The sequence below is a fragment of the Rhinoraja longicauda genome, chromosome 23 (assembly GCF_053455715.1).
Source record: "Rhinoraja longicauda isolate Sanriku21f chromosome 23, sRhiLon1.1, whole genome shotgun sequence".
NCBI lineage: Eukaryota > Metazoa > Chordata > Chondrichthyes > Rajiformes > Arhynchobatidae > Rhinoraja > Rhinoraja longicauda.
The window spans coordinates 9,204,979-9,225,613 of record NC_135975.1 but is presented as its reverse complement, the minus strand read 5'-3'; the positions used below and the strand labels follow the sequence as shown (position 1 = coordinate 9,225,613).

Below are 20,635 nucleotides of genomic sequence, written 5' to 3'. Positions count from 1 at the left end.
TGGTCAAGCAACATCCGTGGAGGAACAATGTAAGTCAGCATTGTTGAGACCCTGAATCAGTCCTGATTCAGCCAAAATGTGAACTTACACCTTTTGCATCCGCTGATGCTGCTTGACCCACTGAGTTCTTCCAGCATTGCGTTCTTTGATTTTTTGTGTAAATTCATGTGTTGTGAATTGCATTAAATGTACCACTTAAATTGAATCCTGGCAAAATTGATGTGAATCTACTGTTGTTAGTACTGCTTGTGTTGAATGGACATGAAGAGATTGATGTGGGTTACCAACTTGTTTGCTCTTACTTTAATTTCAAACCATCTTGAACATTGGCAATTGTATATTTGTTTCCCGAAGATGAAATGACTAATTTACATACACCCTAAATCTTCTGACCACCTGCCAAATATGCTGTTGGTCCTCCGTGTGCCGCCAAAACAGCGCCGACCCGCCGAGGCTCGGAGTCTCCAAGACCCCTGAAGGTGGCCTGCGGTATCTGGACCAAAACATTAGCAGCAGATCCTTCAATGAATGAATGAATAAGTTTATTAGCCAAGTATGCATATACAAGGAATGTGCCTTGGTGCTCTGCTCACAAATGACAACACAAACATATAGTTAACAATTAAGAATAAAGCATAACCACATCAAAACAATAAGGATACAACATTACTTCCTAAACATGTGGAAGTTTAGAACCAGAGCAAAAAAGAGACTACATGTTAAGTAAAATGAAAATATTTGGGTATTAATTAATACAAGTAGAAAACAATAGTCCAGCAAACCTGTTGGCTCCAAGGGTGCCATATTATCCGAATTTTAATGTTATTCTACATCTGTCGTACCTCTGAACCAGAGGTAGAATTTGGAGAAAGCAGAGATGGGGTGGTGTACAAATTGCTATCATTTCATAAATACTTTTTTGCATTACAAGTTTAAAAAATATTTTGAAACTCTCCTAAATATTTCTTACTAGCAGTGTGTAACACACAGCAAAACTTGAATTTGGTCGTGAAAAAAAATCCAACACATTGAATAAAGAGCTGACTGCATTGATTGTGCTCTTAGAGAAGGTACATTACATTTGTTGTTCTTAGAATGGAATACCAGCAACATTTTTAGCTAACTTCAAACATTTTATGAAACAGGAATAGTTTCAGTTAATTTTAGTTCGTAATAAAACAAGGCTGGCATTCGATCAGTTCCGTCCATAAATTCTTGTCACTCACATCGAGTTTCTGGCATCTAACATCATTCAGAGCTGCAATCTCAAAGAATAAAAAATCAAGCTTGCCTTGCACAGCAGGTTCAATATGCATTTTTTCTAAAATTACATTAAAGGCATCAATGCCACCATCACAGCAGTTGCAGCTAGTTTCCTCCCTCTGAACCCACTAACCAACACCCATTGCTTCCCTTACTTTACTCCACACATCACTATCGCCTCAACCATCTCCCCACCTCCACCCCCCACCAAACAGTGGTCAAAGCATGTCGTTGATGGATGGCCAACCATGTAATTTCCTCTATCTGGCCAACTTCTCCAAACTTCTCTCCAGGTCTCATGTGATTCCAGCTTGGAAATAGAACAATCTCCCTCTTTGTTGGGTCAAAATTCCGGAACAACCTAACACCTGCGTTATGTAAACCTCTGTGGCTCAAGGTGGCTCATGACCATTGTCTTAAAGCCAATTAAGATGTGCAATAAGTACAGGGATATTGCTCAACTCCTTTTGCCACCACTCCCCCTCTAAAAAACTAATTCCTCTCAAAGGTGAGAAATGTAGTGGGAAGCTGAATTTATTGAGCAAAAAACAAAGTGTTGGAGGAATTTAGTGGGTGAAGCATCTGTGGCAGTAATGGATAGATGGACTGAAGGAGGATCCAGCTCCAAAACATTGTTTGTCCATTCTGTCCAAAGATATTGACTGACCCAGAGTTCCTTGAGCACGTTTATTTTTGTTCAAGAATACAGCATTTGCAGTTTGTGTCTCCAACTGAATTTATTGACTGGTTTATATCCAAGAATGGAGTCTGCCAGCACTAGGTGGCACCATTGCATTATAAATCTGCCACTAGCCCATCCTGCATCATTCCTGTAAGTTGGGCCTTGAAATTCCTTTTGAATACAGAGCACAGCTGTGGTATTGGTTGAACTCATCTCAATTTTGATGCACTTGATGCACTAACTCCTGCTTCTATGGAGCCAATCTACACACTTGGGAAACCATTTAAACCACAATATATTCACTGCAGAACCCACATCGCTCCAGCTTGCTGTTATACTCCAATAGCATATGACATTTGTTTACAGCCAGAGGCTGAGCTTCAAATCATCAAGTTACTAAAGTAAGAGAATAGGCTTTACCCTAAAGAGCCATAAAACAATGATCCCTTCCCAACAATTGCCTACTGTAAAACAGCCTTTCAACAATAAACGAGTCAGATGAGGCACTGGAAAAGTCATGAGAGCACAGCCTTTGAATTGGCAAGGAACAAAATGCTTTAAGATCAAGACCTCGTATCAAAATCAAATCTATGGCCTATTGAGTTGTAACGATCCCTTTCCTCGTACATGCTTCTGAAACTTCCTCCTAGATGTTTCTGGCTCTTTCTGCCCACTTGGAGAGCTCCTCAGTGGATGGGAATCAAGAACTTGAATGCATGGGTTTAAGATGGAATGAGAAAGAGTGGCAACTTTTTCACACAACATTTTTGTTACAGTATTTTGAAAGATACCTCAAAACCATACTTAAGAACAGCAGATATGCTATAAAATGTTTAACACTAAATGCAGTATAAGTATCTGCTCCACTGCAGGTTTTTTACTCATATTCCAATGCAACTAATTTTTCCATCATCTACAAAATAAATATGGCTTCAACATTTTAATCTAAATCACTTTTTTTTAAAAAAAACATAGAAAGCAAAGGATTGGCACCAATCCTTGTGGAACACTACTGGCAAGTAGTCTTTATTCACTGAAACAAGAGTTAAATCTTTACCCAGCTTGCCACCCAAATGACAAAAATGTGTACTTTCCTGAGCAACATCTTATGAAACTAAATTATTTTGACCTGATTCATGAATATATTGGTTTATTATTATCACTTGTACTAACAAATAGTGAAAAACCTTGTTTGCGTGCAATACAGTTAAAATCATACTATACACGAGTACAATCAATTCGTATACATGTACAACAGGTAATGCAAAGAGAAAAATACAGGAGTACAGAATATAGTGTTATATCATTACAGTTAGCAAGAAATATTCTCAATGGCCAAATACCAACAGCCTTCTGGGGAAAAAAAACATTGATTCATAAATCTTTAATGCATTTATCCATCTCTTGTTTTAAATGTTTGATCCTGGGGATTAAAGGCTTGAAACGTCCCCTTCCATTCACAGCTTTATCATCCAACCTCAGGTATTAATTAACTGTACTAAAAAAGGTAGGCAACAAAGTTGCTTCTTTTGAAGGCACGATTGGTAATTTTGCAGAAAATTACTGATTGGACTGGATTACAGCAGGGTGTTCATTTACAAGATGCTTTTCTAAAAATGCAAGAATCTTTTTCCAGGAATCCTCCTGAGCATCTGCATGAGGTTTAGTTGTTCCTCCCCACAAAAATCTAACTGCAAGAAGAAAAGGCATTACAAAAAAAAAAATTAGATTAAGTATCATTTCCAACTCTACATTACTGCTTGAGTCCAACAGCTCAATTCGTGCAATTCTCACAATTTATTAGAAAATAACCCTTCGTTCATGAACAGAGCAAAACAACTTCCTGAAATTTGGTCAATTTCTGTTCATTCTATCTGCAAAGTAGCAGCTTTCACAAGGCTGCCAAGAAAGCAAACATTTTGAGTGCTCTCTACTCAATTCTACATAATGGTTCATTCTATCCATATTTCTGTACCATTGAATTAAGATGGTGCGAAGAATTAAGTAATAATTAATGATTCCTAGAATAGATCCTCAATCTGTCATCAATTAATTAAACAAGCCAACCTAATTTTCTAGATTTTCCCAATTGTCCCCCGAAACAACAAGGCAGGTCTCATTTAGATGAAAGAGATACGAGTACTGGAGTTTCAGAACTGCCAATCTACAAGTACAAGCTGATCTAAACTCATTTAAAAAAATCTCACTTTCCTTCCTCGTCGCTCCTTATCGCCTTCCCATGTAAACTTTACAGAAACAGGTCAGTAACAAATTGAAAGAGCCTTTTTTCGTGCTGATAGGGAGAGGCTTGGGTGCATAAGGGATTATCACCAAACTTCAACTCAAAAAGCATACAACACACTTATCATGAAATGTAATGGGATATGACAATACAGGCAGGCCTATTTTTCTGTCATGCCAATTTGAGATTGGCAATCAGGATTTGCCAGTGAAGATCATACCTTGCAACGCTAACCTGAGATCAACAATAAATGAGGCTTTGCCAGGGAAGTTCAGATACCAGGAACATTTTTTTTTAAACGTGCAGATTTCTCTATACAGGTGAGAATGAAACAACCAAAAACTGTAAAGTGATGCACATTACTTGCATATTTAGGAATTATGGTTTTAAATGTACACAAGACTATATTCATTTTCTTTGTGCCTTTCAAATGATGTTGGAGGGAAGTACATGACACTGAAAGGGGCAGGGAGGGATTTTGGCAGCAGGCTTTACATAACAACACCGATGGAGGGAATGCAAGGAAAAATACCCCAAATAATTTTTTTTTTTTAAATTAGCTGGGCTCAAAGCCTCACAACTGATTTCCCCTCCTATCACATTCTGCCCACAAAGTGGAGGTGTTTGATGGTGGTAGCAATGCTAGTTTTAACAATGAAAGCACTGATGTGTTTTTAACAATGTTTTAACAATGAAAGCACACAATGAAAACAAACTGACATTTGTTGGCTGCAAGGTCACATTGGAATATGTGACATAACTAATAACAGTTCCTTGTATCTACATAATAGCAACTGGACCAAGTTCCAATTCAGGATGACTGCATTTTAATTTGAGAGCCTTTGGAACTCTTATTGAAAGGGTGTAGAAGCAAAGTTTGAATATTTCTAAGGCAGAAGTGGTTAGATATTTGATAAACAAGGAGGAAGAGCAGCTACTGATATAGTAATGAGGTTGCAATCAGATTAGCGTGATCTTATTTAGTGGAGTACCAGGCTTCAGTGCACAAGTGGCTTACATTTTTTTTTAAATTGCCCCCTTATGCAATAAAAGTGGTCAAAAGATATTGTAAGCCAATTATAGAAACTTCTAGGGGGCAAGGTATTCTTTTTGATTTCATGCTTCGGGATTAAATTGCAAAATAAATGTTTTCCTATTTTATCCAATACAACCTATAATTCAAAAAATCTTTCAGGAAATCAATTGCTTATTTTGATAATATCCCTGAAGTAAAATGTCAGATATTAAACAAAGAAACATAAAAAATAGGTGCAGTAGGCCATTCACCTCTTCGAGCCAGCACCACCATTCAATATGATCATGGCTGATCATCCCAGTTCCTGCTTTTTTCCCATATCCATTGATTCCGTTTGCCCCAAGAACTAAATCTAACTCTCTTGAAATCATCCAGTGAATTGGCCTCCACTGCCTTCTGTGGCAGAGAATTCCACAGATTCACAACTCTCTGGGTCAAAATGTCTTTCCTCATCTCAGTCTTAAATGGCCTGCCCCTTATTCTTAAACTGTGACCCCTGGTTCTGGACTCCCCCAACATGGGGAACATTTTTCCTGCATAAGCCTGTCCAATCCCTTAAGAATTTTATATATTTTTTAAGATCCCCTCTAATCCTTCTAAATCCCAGTGAATACAAACCCAGTCAACCCATTCTCTCTTCATATGTCAGTCCCGCTATCCTGAGAATTAACCTGGTGAACCTACGCTGCACTCCCTCAATAGCAAGAATGTCCTTCCTCAAATTAGGAGACCAAAACTACACACAATACTCTAGGTGTGTTCTCACCAGGGCCCTATACAATTGCAGTAGGACCTCCTTGCTCCTGACCTCAAATCCTCTCGCAATGAAGACCAACATGCCATTAGCTTTTTTCATTGCCTGCTGTACCTGCATGCTTACTTAGCGACTGATGTACAAGGACACCAGGTCTCATTGCACCTCCCCTTTTCCGAATCTGACACCATTCAGATAACAATCTGACTTCCTGTTCTTGGCACCAAAGTGGATAACCATAATTATCCACATTATACTACATCTGCCATGCATCTGCCCACTCACCCAACTTATCCAAGTCACCCTGCAGCCTCATAGCATCCTCCTCGCAGCTCACTCTGCCACAGCTTTGTGTCATCCACAAACTTGGAGATGTTTCATTTAATTCCTTCGTCTAGATCGTTAATATTATAAATAACTGGGATCCCAGCATTGAGCCTTGCTGCACCCCACTAGTCACTGCCTACCATTCTGAAAAGGCCCCGTTAATTCCTACTCTTTGCTTCCTGCCTCCCAACTAGTTGTCTATCCATGTCAATACCCTACCCCCAATACCACGTGCTCTAATTTTGCACACTTATCTCTTGTGTGGGACCTTGTCAAAGGCTTTTGAAAGTCCGGATACACCATATCCACTGGCTCTCCCTTAACCATTCTACTTGTTACATCCTCAAAAAATTCCAGAAAATTAGTCAAGCATGATTTCCCCTTCATAAATCCATGCTAATTTTGACCGATCCGGTCACTGCTTCCAAATGCGCTGCTATTACATCTTTAATAATTGACTCAAGCATCTTCCCCACTACCGTTGTACGGGACCCGAAACGTCACCCATTCCTTCTCTCCGAGATGCTGCCTGACCTGCTGAGTTACTCCAGCATTTTGTGAATAAACCGTTGTACGGGTAACTGGTTTATAATTCCCCATTTTCTCTCTCCCTCCTTTCTTAAAAAGAGGGGCTACATTGGCTATCCTCCAGTCTGCAGGGACTGATCCAGTCTATAGAACATTGGAAAATGATCACCAATGCATCTACGATTTCTAGGGCCACCTCCTTGAGTACTCTGGGCTGCAGACCATCAGGCCCTGCGGATTTATCTGCCTTCAGTCCCAACAGTTTATCTAACACAATTTCCTGACTAATGTGGATTCCCTTCAGTTCCTCCCTCCCACGAGATCCTCAGTCCCCTAGTATTTCTGGCAGGTTGTTTATGTCTTCCTTTGTGAAGACAGAACCAAAGTACTCGTATAACTGGTCTGCCATTTCCTCGTTTCCCCATTATAAATTCACCTGTTTCTGACTGTAAGGGGCCTTTATTTGCCTTCACTAATCTTTTCCTTTTCACATATCTAAAGATTTGGTTTCAAATAACACACCCAACAAATGTTACTGAAGAACCAGCAGATGCATGAATGGAAAATAATAGATCCAAAGGCAAAAGCTTAAGTACGCTTATAAAAGATGGAAACATCCTCCCAAATCTATGCTGAACATCAAACACCCACTAATTCTAATCCAACAGCAATCCCCAAATTTCCATCAATTTCCCCATCTAGACACTAGGGTCAATTGATAGTGATCAATTAATCTACCAACCTGCAGGTCTTTGGGATGAGAGAGGAGACTGAAGCACGTGGGAGAAACAAGGAGTCACAGGGAAAGATACAAACACCCATCAGATAGTACCAAAAGTTAGGACTGAATCTGGGTCACGGTAGAGTAGCTCTCTAACTGTATCAATGTTCCATCTTTCAATGATTAGAAATGCACATTCAAATTTATATTCAACTTCATAAGGGGCTCACTGCCAGTACAACTTTATATTGCAACACGAAACACACCTCTAGTCTAATTATTGCAAATGTGCATCAGGATTCATGAGATAAAGTGACACTTCAGCTAATGAGCTCACCTGTTTTATTTAATGATTGTATCTTAAACTTGGTTATCCTGAAATGTGGACTATATGGAGGCTCAATTAGATGTCCAGTCTGAGGATACGAGATTGTTGTGAGCAAGTGATCATTTCCTGCAGCCTTCATCATTTTCTTTATCTGAGAGAAAAAAAATCAAAACAGGTTTTAACCTACGAACACCTCTGGCTAAAAATCACAAAATCTCACATGCACGTGAGATAATATGCACTTACCTCATCAGCAGATTCCACTGCAGGGCAGTTTTGATCATCTTCACCACAGATAATCATTAAGGGGCATCTGATTTTATCAACCTTTCAATGAAAGACAAGAATTTATGTGGGTGAATAATTAACATGACATTATAGAAACATAGAAAATCGGTGCAGGAGTAGGCCATTCGGCCCTTCAAGCCTGCACCGCCATTCAATATATCATGGCTGATCATCCAGCTCAGTAGCCTGTACCTGCCTTCTCTCCATACCCCCTGATCCCTTTAGCAAAAAGGGTCACATCTAACTCCCTCTTAAATATAGCCAATGAACTGGCCTCAACTACCTTCTGTGGCAGAGAATTCCACAGACTCACCATTCTCTGTGTGAAGAAATGTTTTCTCATCTCGGTCCTAAAAGACTTCCCCCGTATCCTTATCTGTGACCCCTGGTTCTGGACTCCAACATCGGGAACAATCTTCCCGCATCTAGCCTCTCCAACCCCTTAAGAATTTTATATGTTTCTATAAGATCCCCCCTCAGTCTTCTAAATTCCAGCGAGTACAAGCCCAGTCTATCCTCATATGAAAGTCCCGCCATCCCAGGGATCAATCTGGTGAACCTTCTCTGTACTCCCTCTAAGGCAAGAACGTCTTAGTAAATTTATGATTATAAATAAATTTATAATTTATAATAAATTTATATTTATTATCAGTAATTTTATCTAAAGTAAAATTATGAAAGCATGAGCATGTAGAAATAAATCTACAAATAGCCATTTGCCATTATTTTAACTTAGAACTTTCTCTACATTAGCCATCCTATGAAGAAACTATTGAAATTTAAGCATTTGAATTACAAATACAATTGCTGCACTAAAATAAGGCACATTAATAAAATACAATTTATTGACATCACCCCCTCCAAAGGAGCACTCTCCTTCAACATCCATAACTTGCCTGATTTTATGGTAAAACCTATTTTTATGCTAAGTATTTTATGGCACCGCTAATTTATTATTCCTGTAGTTAGTAAAATATTTTACCGGCACAATGAACTTTGAAGCTTTCGGGAATGGAAGGGAAATGTATTTCCATATCATAACACCATCTTCTGTAAACCTAATTTTATCTGTGGCTCTAGGTGAAAAAGCAGAGAAAAGAAAAAGCAGATTAGTTAATAAAGCCCAAAATAATACTTTATTCTGATAAAACCCTTTGTTTATTGAAATTAATATAGGTTTACATAACTTGCCAATTCGCATTTGTAAACTGTCAAGATTTGAAATATTTTTTCAGAAGGCAACCAATTCTCCCTGATATTTAAATACACCACACTCACATCATGGTCTTCACCCTCAGGAGGGAATACCCATTAAAGAACGACAATTATACATAAAAGGAAAATTCCAAGAAATTATATCAACTTACTCATTCCCACCTTCAAATAGATCAATATTTCCATTCCAGATAATGTTTAGATGACTTCCACTGATGCAAGTTATGCATTTCGGCTGAAGAAAAAGTGCAAGAGGTGCAGTGGATGAACCATTGACATCAGCAGAAGAATTTTTATACTTTGTAAAAAATGAAACTCAAAGCCAAGTAACAGGTGAACAATGCCAATTTCCAGCAAATGAATCCACTGCTGGTATCAATTACACTGAGCAGTCATGATCGTAGAACATTTAATAACATTGCACACAAGCTCCGAATTAGGAGACAGTCTCATTTAATTGGGAAAATATCCTTTTGCCAGAAGTTTAATTGCTTTGCAAAAGCAAGGCCTAATAAATAAATTTCCTTTTCAAAGTGCATAGAATTTTAGTTTAAGGCTACAGAAAAACAATCTGAAAGAAAATTTAAATCTACCAATTTTCAGATTGACCCACAACACTGTAAATTTCTTACATACACTATATTCAGCCCTATGTTTCAAAAATAAACTGGAATGGATCTCTAAACAATAATGAACAGATTAGATCTCGCAATAATACCTAAAATACCGTAAGACTTAAAATACTGTATTGTCCTTTCTGATTTCATCTTTATAAACCTTACATATGCTCCCCCTTTCTTTTTGACCAAATTTACAACCTCTTTGATCATCCAAGGTTCCCTTAACTTGCAAACCTTATCTCTCCTCCTCACTGGAACATGTCATTCCTGAACTCAGATCAAACACGACTTCCACGTCAGATGTCGACTTGCTCAATAACAGTAAGTTTGCATGCAAAACTAAATTAGGTGGCATCATAGATAGTGAAGACAGTTATCATAGATCTTTACAGCAGGTCCTTGATCAAATGGGCAAGTGGGCTGAGGAATAGTTAATGGAGTTTAATGAAGAGAAGCGCACGGTATTGCACTTTGGGGAGTCAAATCAGGGCAGGATATTCATAGTGAGTGGTAGAGCCCTGCATAGTGAATAAACTCTCCAGCAGGTGCTCACTGAGTGCCGTGTGACAGTCTCCCGGAACAGTATCGAACTAGTAGCGGCACAACGGTAGAGCTGTGGACACAAAGCGCCCGAGATCTGGGAGTCAATCCAGACTATGAGTGCTGTTCGTGTGGAGTTTGCACATTCTTCCTGTAGCTGCGTGGGATTCCTCTGGGTGCTCCGGTTTTCTCCCACATTCCAAAGACGTGCAGGTTTGTAGGTTAATTGGCATCAATAAATTGCCCTTAGTGGCCTCAATAAACTGCCCTGAATGAAACTGGGTTAACATAGAACTAGTACAAACAGGTGTGGTGTGGACAAAGTGTCTGTTTCCATGCTCTATCTCTAAACTAAACTTCTCTGCCTCTTTAACCTTCCTCACTATCATGTCTGAAACATTGAAACATTGAAACCCTGGAATGTTCAGTATCAGTCCTGTCCCTCACAACAAAGTCTCTGCAAAGGCTACAACTACACAATTCTGAGCACTGATCCAGGTTGTAAGTTCATCTGCTTTACCCACAACATGCTGTGGAAATCAACAAACTTCAGCCCATTAATTTCACCATATTCCTTAACCTCTCCCTGCCGATCCTTCTTTGAGACTTACTGGTCAAACCTGCACCTTCCTGTCAGTCCTTCCATTTGCAGACATGCTCAGGTATCCACCCCATGCCACTCTAGTTTAACCCCTCCCAAGTAGATTAGCCAACCTTCCTGCAAGGATATTGGGTCCCCTTCAGTTCAAGAACAATCTGTTCCTCTTGTCCTGAAAAAAATCTAATGGTCCAAAAATCTAAATCTGTGCCAACTCCTCAGCCACTCAAACTCCTCAGTGTCACACTTGTTTTATTTTCCTCTTCCTAGCCATTACCCTCATTGGTACCAAGCATAATCTAGAAATGACCACCCTCAAGGTCCTGCTTTGTAACCTTTTGCCTAATTCCCTATACTCACTCACTCTGCATGACCTCATCCCGTTTTCTACCCATGTCATTTGTACCAATCTTCTACAAAGTATCAATGAGATGCAAAACTTAACTTTTTTTTTTGCAAGTTGTTTTCATTGTTGATGAACATACCTGGATATTTGTGAGCTCTGATGCCATTAAGAGTGCAATTGTGACTCCAAGTGAAAGCCCTACAAGGGCAACCTTGCCTTGGGCAACCTTTGGATGGTTATTCAAGGCAACAAAGGCCTCCTGTATGTCAGTGAAAAATATATTGCAGTTTCTTGTTATTTAACAGCAACATCACCAAATCCAACAATAGTAAACATCAAACACTTAAATTGTTTTGATACTGGAATCTTGACAGGCCAACATGACTTCTGCCAAGCTTTGCCTGTGCCTGACTTTGCCACATTTTACCTTTCTTACCTCGAAGTAAGAAAGTTTTGGGTCAAAGACTTCTTTTGACGGTGGAACATCTTTTTGTCCTGTGTATGCCAAGGCGAGCACTGCATATCCTCTGGATGCAAGTAGAGCTGCTCGGTATTCAATAAGACCTCCTCCACCACCCCAAATGTCCAGGATTGCAGGAAATGGACCAGGGCCTAATAAATATATTAGGATATGCAGTTCTGAAATGCAGCCAACAGATTGTTCGAATATAGAACATTGTGTGCAGCATCTTAATCATGATTTCTGCGCTCAAAGTAAATTTAGTGAAAAACATCCATTTATATAGCACCTAAAGACCCTTCAGAAAAACATCCAAACATTTTACATAACTCAACCTATGCCCTAAAATACTGCAGTCTGAAGAAGGGTCTCGACCCGAAACGTCACCCATTCCCTCTCTCCTAGAGGATGCCTGACCTGCTGAGTTACTCCAACATTTTGTGATACCTTAAAATACTTCAGTGTATGAAGTAGAGACGTATGCATGGCATATTTTGTACAATTTTGTTCTTCTGATTTGAGGAATATATGTGCAATAGGGACAGTCTAGGGTAGGTTCACTGTCAATTAATGGGATGTAGGAACTGAGTGCCGAGGAAAGGTCAAGCAACTTCGGCCTATGCTCAAAGAGGTTTAGAAGAAAGAGAGAAAAATTAGATGTTGAGAAATTAATTCTCCTGGTGGTGGCAACATCTAAAACAAGTAGAATGAGAGGCATCCATGTAAGAAAGATGAAGGGGAATTTCTTGAGTGTTTTTGAATTTCTGGCACTCTTTTACCAATAAATATTGGAGGCCAAGATAGATGTTTGGTTTTCAGGGACATCATCAGTTATTGAAAATAGATAGGAAAATTAAGCCAAGTCCATGAATGTATTGATTGACTGAGTATACATGGGCTGTTTAAGCCTCCTCCTACCTCTAATCATGTTTAAGTTAAATTATTGTAATATGAATAATGCTGCAGCCAATTTCCATGCAGAAGCTCTCAATCATCAATTGCTGCATGACGGAATTGTAATTCATGCTAGTGGGTTTTACTTCCCATGTAATAAAACTGTTACATTTTTTAAGTAAAAATTATTGCCTAGTATTGCGAATTTTGTATCTGCAGGTGCTTGTTTTCTATTTTGCTGATATCGGGCATTTTTAAAGAATTCTAAGGCGATAGTATGAAGTGATCCAAATTCTAAGCACTTTGATGGCTCAGTTGAGTGACTTTGGACTTGCAAATAATTGGAGAAAATATCTGCTCGTCTGTGACTGGATGTCAGACAAGCAGATGGGCAATTGAAAGATGATGGGGTTGAGAATGAGGTTGAATCACTGTAATGAAACATTTTGTTGGTTTTGCAAGCCTTTGGAAGGGGCCAGGCATTAATCCTTCAATGACGTGGATGAAGAGTGGAGGTAGTTGAGGCAGGTGCTGTTGCAATGTTTAAGAAACATTTAGACAGGTACATGGATAGGACAGGTTTAGAGGGATATGGGCCAAACGCAGGCAGGTGGACCCAATGTAGACGGGACATGTTGGCCGATGAGGGTAAGATGGCTGAAACGCCTGTTTCCACACTGTAAGACCTCATGACATTAAAGGCACCAAAACAGTGTGGTGGGGGAGCTGGAATAAAAATCAATGCAGGGATTCTGATCTTGGGTGCAGTTTCATATAACAGAACAACAATAAAAATGATGTAATTAAATCGACCGAAGAATCGTGGTGAGTCAAGAAGAATAAAGAGGGATAATCTATTCCTGGCAGCATCACATTACTGTTATCAAAGTTACAAAGGACATCAATGTTTCAGTGCTGTGGCATGAGAATACATCCAATTGCAGGGATTAAACGTGACATTCATGAAAAGATGAACATGGACATGGAAGGTAACATCACTAGACCACATCACTAAAACAATGATTGTAATAATTTGTATGTTAATACCATTGATCCCCTAAAGAACTCAACCTTATAATGCAATAGCATATCAGAGTCAAAAGAGTAAATGAATAACATATAATCTATGTGAATACTTTGTACATGTCCAGATCATGCATTCAAATATTACATTAATTGTTCTGGGTTTTATGACTTTGGAAGGGAATTAAAAATTAAGTTGGAATCTCCAGGATTGATTTTGTCACGTTTTTCCATTCATTGCAATTGTACTTTTTTTTAAAAAACAACATATTTTTATATCACAAGGCAATTTATAAAGCTATTGAAAACTTTGACTTCTGTCAAGCCCAAGAACTGATTTATAACATTCCAGAAAGCTTGTTGAACTGAAAAATCTTCACACCCAATTTTGGATTACCCAGGGGCAGAGGGTGATTGAGATGGCTGTTAACAGGGATTCACTTTAGAATATATGAATGACCCTTGTTAGCCTTGATGTTAGACATTGTTAAGAAAACATACGTTAATATTAATGAATTCATCAAGTTAGGAACTTAAACTCATTAAACAATATCATATTAAAGTTGAAAAGAGTAAAACTGAAGACATACACATTAAAATGATACGGTGTCATCAGAAGGAAGGAAGGACGGATTGGGGGTATTGAAATCTTGGGAAATTGAGAGTGAAGAATGAGGCTTTCTGTAGAGCATTAATTTCAATACATTGGGGACCCTGGGAAGAGGAAGAATGTGCTCAGAAACAACAAGAGGAAATTTTAGAGGACACCACAACAAAATATACCATAATAGAGACCCAGATGCCATGAAATCTGTCAGCTCTGAATACTGGGGTAATGTAACACATATGAAATTAAATTGAATTAATCACACATTACTAATCCTTCTCCAACCTCCCTTTCCCATTTTAAAAATACATTGGGTATGCAAGCAAAGAATTTCACTGTGCCTAGTCACATGTGACAATAAATTATTCCATTCCATTCCATTCCATTCCAAGATCTGAATGCTTAGAATAATCTTGCTCTAGGAATAAACTTTTACTGGATTTTGAATGATAAGGGTAAAATGCAAAATGCATGATAGTCAGTTAGTACATCAACACTATTTCAGAGGTCAAAATTTTGAGGCAATGTGCCTGTGTCTCCACAAACAGGTTGAAACTTAAGCTTTACTTGAGAGAACAAGTATATCATCTGAATCATTAGTGAGAATAAATTGCATCCTCCAAGATGTTGCCACTTTGAGGGATCATTATTTACCTCTTTCTATGGCAGGGACTTAGGGTTCCCCAGCCTAGATTTCTTGCTAGTAAACATCCTTCAATGTAATTCACTGAATTCAAGCCACCTTGGTATACATGAATACATACTAAACTACATAACATCATTTTTTTCTGTATTTTTCATGGTATGGAATCAGGTAGCGACAAGAAAGGAAATAACATTAGGGTTTGAGAATAATTGCAGTAAATTCCACAAGGAATGCTAGGGGAAAGGAAATAAAGACAAACGATGGAATATTTTTGTCCTGTCCATTACCTGGTGGAAAGAATAGTGTTCCAACAACACGGCCCTCTCTGAACTCTAACCTGGTGGTGCCTGGGGCCATATAAAAGCGTTCCAATACAACTGATGCCAGAACTACATCCTTGTCAAAATTACTGGAAATCCACCCATCATGTACTGAAACAGTTACTGTAAGCGGGGTGGTCATATCCTTCTTCCTTAACCTAAAAGGTAAATTGGAAAATTTAAGACATAAAACCTGTATCTGAACATCAAAGTAAAAGTTTAAAATGGGAACGAGGGCGAGTGAGGAATTGTATAAAACTATTCTTTTGCCGTTCCTTAAAGTTGTAACATATCCTGTGGATAAAAAGGAACTAGTAGAGGTATTATATTTGAATTCGAAGGAGGCATTCGATAATGCATTTGATAATCAAGTTATTGCAAAAAATAAGTCATAGTCTCAGAGAAAATATATAGGCACAAATAGAGGATTGGTTGGCTCATAGAAAAAAGAAAGCAAGATAAATAGGTCTCTTTCTGATTGGCAAGATGCAACAAGTGGGTAGTTTTAAAGATGACACAACAGGCACATAAGTTGCGAAGAGTACTCAGGGATGCTACAAAGATAAGTTAAGTGAGTGGACAAAGATCTGGTAAATGGAGAATTGTGCTGGAAAGTGTAAAATTATCTATCTTTATGAAAAATAAATAACATCACCTAAATGCTGAGGTATCCAAGTATTCTTGTACATTATATTAAAAAGCCTTAAGTTTCAGCTTCAGCAAATAATTAGGAAAGCTGACCAATTATTTTTGTTTATTACTTGGAAAATTGAATATAATAGTAGAGAATTTATGCTTCAAATATGTAAGGAGTATAGTATAGAAACATAAACATAATAACTCCATGTTCCATCCTTTATGTCATCATAAAAAACAATACCTCATTGCTGGACGATTATCAGGTGCAAGCTTCATGCTCCAGATTAAGCCCATTGACTCTTGACCAGTGTAGGTGCCTCCCAATGATTTATCTTTGCTGACTGTCAAAAATAACATTTAAAAAAAACTTACCAGAGTGTTACTAACAACACTTCCATCCAGATGAAAATGTTTATACTGGGTGGATGTACACGATTTATTTATTGATGTAATAATTATTTTTTTTCCACAAAGCCAGGCCGTATTACAAAGTTGAACGTTACAAAGTTTAATGATAGGATCAGATGATCATTTTCAAATTGACTTGGAAACAGATAAAAATCAAATGAAAACTTATTTTCTTTCCTCCCTTCATCTTTCATCCATTTCACCATAAAACTCACAAGAACAAACTACTTTGATTGTGTGTAGTGTTTTAGTCTGAGAAGTCACACCAGGCTTATCACAAAAATGTTTATCTATTTAGTTGCATATCTATTACATAATATTGCAAAAGCAAGAACCATAGATCAAAGAAACAGGTTCTTGCCACCTCTGATAAAACCAGGGGGATTCAGGAAAAATATTATTTCCTCTCTATGCTCAAAATATCTGTCTTGAGCATAGCATTGTCCCCCAAATATTAGCAATACAAAATTCCTCAGAAAAGGGTAAAAGGCGAATGGTGTCATTTAACCGTACGAACCTCGGACGATCCCCTCTGAATCACTGATGTAGTGGGCATATGCCATCCACCAATCGTTATCCTCAGACAGAAGCTGCGAGTGCAATGTAAACCGCTGGTTTGGAACTAAATGTCCAATCTCAAGCTTGACTGGTTCATCCACAAGCCCCCTTGTTGGCTCAGCTTTAATTATCGGTGCCACACTGGGACGATTATTCATTGCTCTACCTAAATTTAAAGAACAAATATCCATGGGAATATCCATATAATAGCAATAGTTCCTTTAAGCATGCACAATATAGATTTTAAAATCACCCATTAAAAAAATTATCTTCCACTATAGATTCTAACTCAATAGCATAATTACATTTGTGTACATTACAAACAATAAGCTAGTCTGCAGCACCTTACATTTACGATGTGCCTTTTCCCAAATGACAGCTCTGAGTGAGGTAAAAAAAGAGGAAAAGAGCCGCGCGCTTGCGGGATCAAAAATCTGAAAAATTACACAAAATTACCTGTTTCAAGCCTCTTTTACTGCATTTCAAAAAATAGCCATTACAAAATAATGTGAATATGTCACTGTATACTAATAACATTTTCTTTATTTTAATTAATTTAGTTATATAATCTTGCACTTAAATTTAATATTTACTCATTACAGTTCCACCACTGATTCTCTGGCACTTTTGGTTCCAGAGCTTTGCTGGTTTATCCAGCCAGCCAAGGAAGTCGACTATGGGGATAGATGTGTTGGCTCCAGCTGGGCTGGAGTTCCAGAGCCCAGGCCGCAGGTTGCAAATTCAATCCACCGATTAGCTGTGGAAGTCCCAATGAGGCCGAGATTGGCTGCCTTGCCCAGCCTAAGTGCCACATTTTCGGGGAGACTTCCAGGGCGGGGGGGATTTCTCGCAAAACTCCTAGCAACCTCTAGCGGCTGAGTTGACAAATTGCAATTACCGACTGTTTTGCGGAAAAATGTGAAGCGAAATCGGAATGGCGGAAATGAAATAAGAAAGTGGAAACTTTCCGCCAAATTCAGAAGGGTTGGGAGGGGTGTAAATGAACAGTGAAAATTGTGGATGGTTTAACAGCGTCTTCTCATTCCTTTTAGCGGATTTATTAATTAAAATTGATTATGTTGCAAGATGTCATTAAATAGCTTAAAAAAATTAACAAACCATATATCATTTTTCATTAGTTCAAAAAGGTGAAGTTGTACCATACAATACTGTACCTGAAGTGAGCAGTCTTCTAATAGTTGGTTTTATTTTGTAGGAATTACTACAATAGCTGCCTCTCACGAATTGCAGTATCCAAACATATTTCATTATCTAGTAAAGGAAAGAATAATGTGACAATGAAAATAGACCAAATGACTTAAACAATGCCACAGGTAAGTATTTCCCATCCCACCTTAAACCCATGTTAAAGTTCTATCGGCGCTATCAGACAACAAACTACATTAGTCACCTTAAGAATGAAACAATACATTTTTATTCACGCATGCAGGAGTGGGAGAGCAACCCCGAGTATGGCAACATACTCGCTGTCCCTCATGGTCCCACTCAGTTGAATTGTGCATAAACAGTACATTAATACCCGAGTATTCACGGGTAGTTTATCACAGTCAGTACATTCCTCAGCACATTCCTCTGTTAGTTCTTATCTTTTCTGCACCAGTTCTTATCTTGGCTGGATGAGACTTGTCTTTCTGTCTGGTTTTACTTAACAATCGGTCAGGCGTCTTATCTTTTTAGTCACAACACCTTGAATCAGTTTTTTTTTGTCATGCACCACAATTGTCTGACATCGCAATTTCAGCTAATCACAGCATTTTATCTTGTTTCCACATATTTCTTGCCCGAGTCATTCCTCTGCAATGTACACCCTTAACCCTTTCAGTTCTAAAACTCTTTCACCCATGTCCTCTGGTTCATGATTTCCCCTACTCTGGGTAAAAGACACTGTGCATTCACCCTATCTAGTCTTCACATGATTTTATAAACCTCTATAGGATCACCTCTCAGCCTCCTGCACTCCAAGGAATAAAGTCCTGGCCTGCCCAACTTCGTCCTATAGCTCAGTCCTGGCAACATCCTTGTAAATCTTCTCTGCACTATTTCTAGCTTAACGACATCCTGGCTATAGCAGGGTGACCAAAACTGAACAAAATACTCCAAATGTGGCCTCATCAATGTAATTGTAACATAATAACCCAATGCGTATACTTAATACCATGACGGATGAAAGCCTTCATGACCACTCCATCCACACCATTTTCAGGAACTATATACCTGCATTCCTAGATCCCTCTGCTCCACCACACTCGGAGACTTGCCATTCATAGTGAAACTCCTGCCCAGATTTGATTTCCCAAAATGCAACACCTCGCACTTATCCACAATAAACTCCATAAACCATTCCCAGATCTCCCAACATTTGATTTTGCAAATTCATAATTTATGTCCAAAATTCAGAATTTTACATCAAAATTCATGATATTGCAACTTTTCAGCCAAAAAATGTATGCACACCAAATGCGCATACATGTTGTGCTACATTCATGTGTGAAAAACAACTATTATTTCCAACAGTCTGTAGTTTTTGGACTAAATGTACAATGTCAGACCTACCATATGTATATTTTGCTATTTATAGAAAGGTTATTGAACAGAGATACTTTTTGCAACAAAGAAAAAATTGTTTTGTTTATTCTATTTTACTTTTTCCTTACACATCCCAATTCTCTTGGTATTGACTAAAAGAACAATGGTCATAAATGTATGACTAAGTTATGAAGAAAAAGTTGATATATGCGACTCGACCAAGCATACAGAAGTACTTGAAGTAAATTTGCACATTAAATGATAATCATCCCAAAAAGGTGGTAATTAGCTTTTCTGCTGTGCTTTATATTTTAACCCTCTGGCGAGTCCAGAAGCTTGTTCTTTGTTAAAGAAGTTTATTGCGGCAGCAATATTCGATTACAAAGTATAACAAACGGATTTCGAGCCAGCACCGCCATTCAATGCGATCATGGCTGATCACTCTCAATCAGTACCCCGTTCCTGCCTTCTCTCCATACCCCCTCACTCTGCTATCCTTAAGAGCTCTATCCAGCTCTCTCTTGAAAGCATCCAACGAACTTGCCTCCACTGCCTTCTGAGGCAGAGAATTCCACACCTTCACCACTCTCTGACTGAAAAAGTTCTTCCTCATCTCCGTTCTAAATGGCCTATCCCTTATTCTTAAACTGTGGCCCCTTGTTCTGGACTCCCCCAACATTGGGAACATGTTTCCTGCCTCTAACGTGTCGAGCCCCTTAATAATCTTATACTTTTCGATAAGATCCCCTCTCATCCTTCTAAATTCCGTGTATACAAGCCTAGCCGCTCCAGTCTTTCAACATATGACAGTCCCGCCATTCCGGGAATTAACCTAGTAAACCTACGCTGCACGCCCTCAATAGCAAGAATATCCTTCCTCAAATTTGGAGACCAAAACTGCACAGTACTCCAGGTGCGGTCTCACACGGGCCCTATACAACTGCAGAAGGACCTCTTTGCTCCTATACTCAACTCCTCTTGTTATGAAGGCCAACATTCCATTGGCTTTCTTCACTGCCTGCTGTACCTGCATGCTTACTTTCAG

General features: G+C 38.6%; 1 protein-coding gene across 6 annotated transcripts in view; it reads right to left on the bottom strand.

Moving 5' to 3' along the window:
- Positions 1 to 525: 525 nt before the first annotated feature.
- Positions 526 to 20,635, bottom strand: part of LOC144604841 (bile acid-CoA:amino acid N-acyltransferase-like) — a 29,115-nt gene continuing 9,005 nt past the window's right edge. For all 6 annotated transcript variants that reach the window (XM_078419583.1, XM_078419582.1, XM_078419581.1 and 3 more), the window contains 11 exons: positions 18,219 to 18,315; positions 17,003 to 17,209; positions 16,319 to 16,418; positions 15,406 to 15,596; positions 11,925 to 12,100; positions 11,628 to 11,747; positions 9,537 to 9,619; positions 9,152 to 9,245; positions 8,128 to 8,208; positions 7,891 to 8,032; positions 526 to 3,636 (listed from right to left, as the gene is read on the bottom strand). In XM_078419583.1, coding sequence (XP_078275709.1) covers positions 3,506 to 3,636; positions 7,891 to 8,032; positions 8,128 to 8,208; positions 9,152 to 9,245; positions 9,537 to 9,619; positions 11,628 to 11,747; positions 11,925 to 12,100; positions 15,406 to 15,596; positions 16,319 to 16,418; positions 17,003 to 17,209; positions 18,219 to 18,312 — 1,419 coding nt within the window. In that variant the 5' untranslated portion in view covers positions 18,313 to 18,315 and the 3' untranslated portion in view covers positions 526 to 3,505. The remainder of the gene's footprint in view (positions 3,637 to 7,890; positions 8,033 to 8,127; positions 8,209 to 9,151; positions 9,246 to 9,536; positions 9,620 to 11,627; positions 11,748 to 11,924; positions 12,101 to 15,405; positions 15,597 to 16,318; positions 16,419 to 17,002; positions 17,210 to 18,218; positions 18,316 to 20,635) is intronic.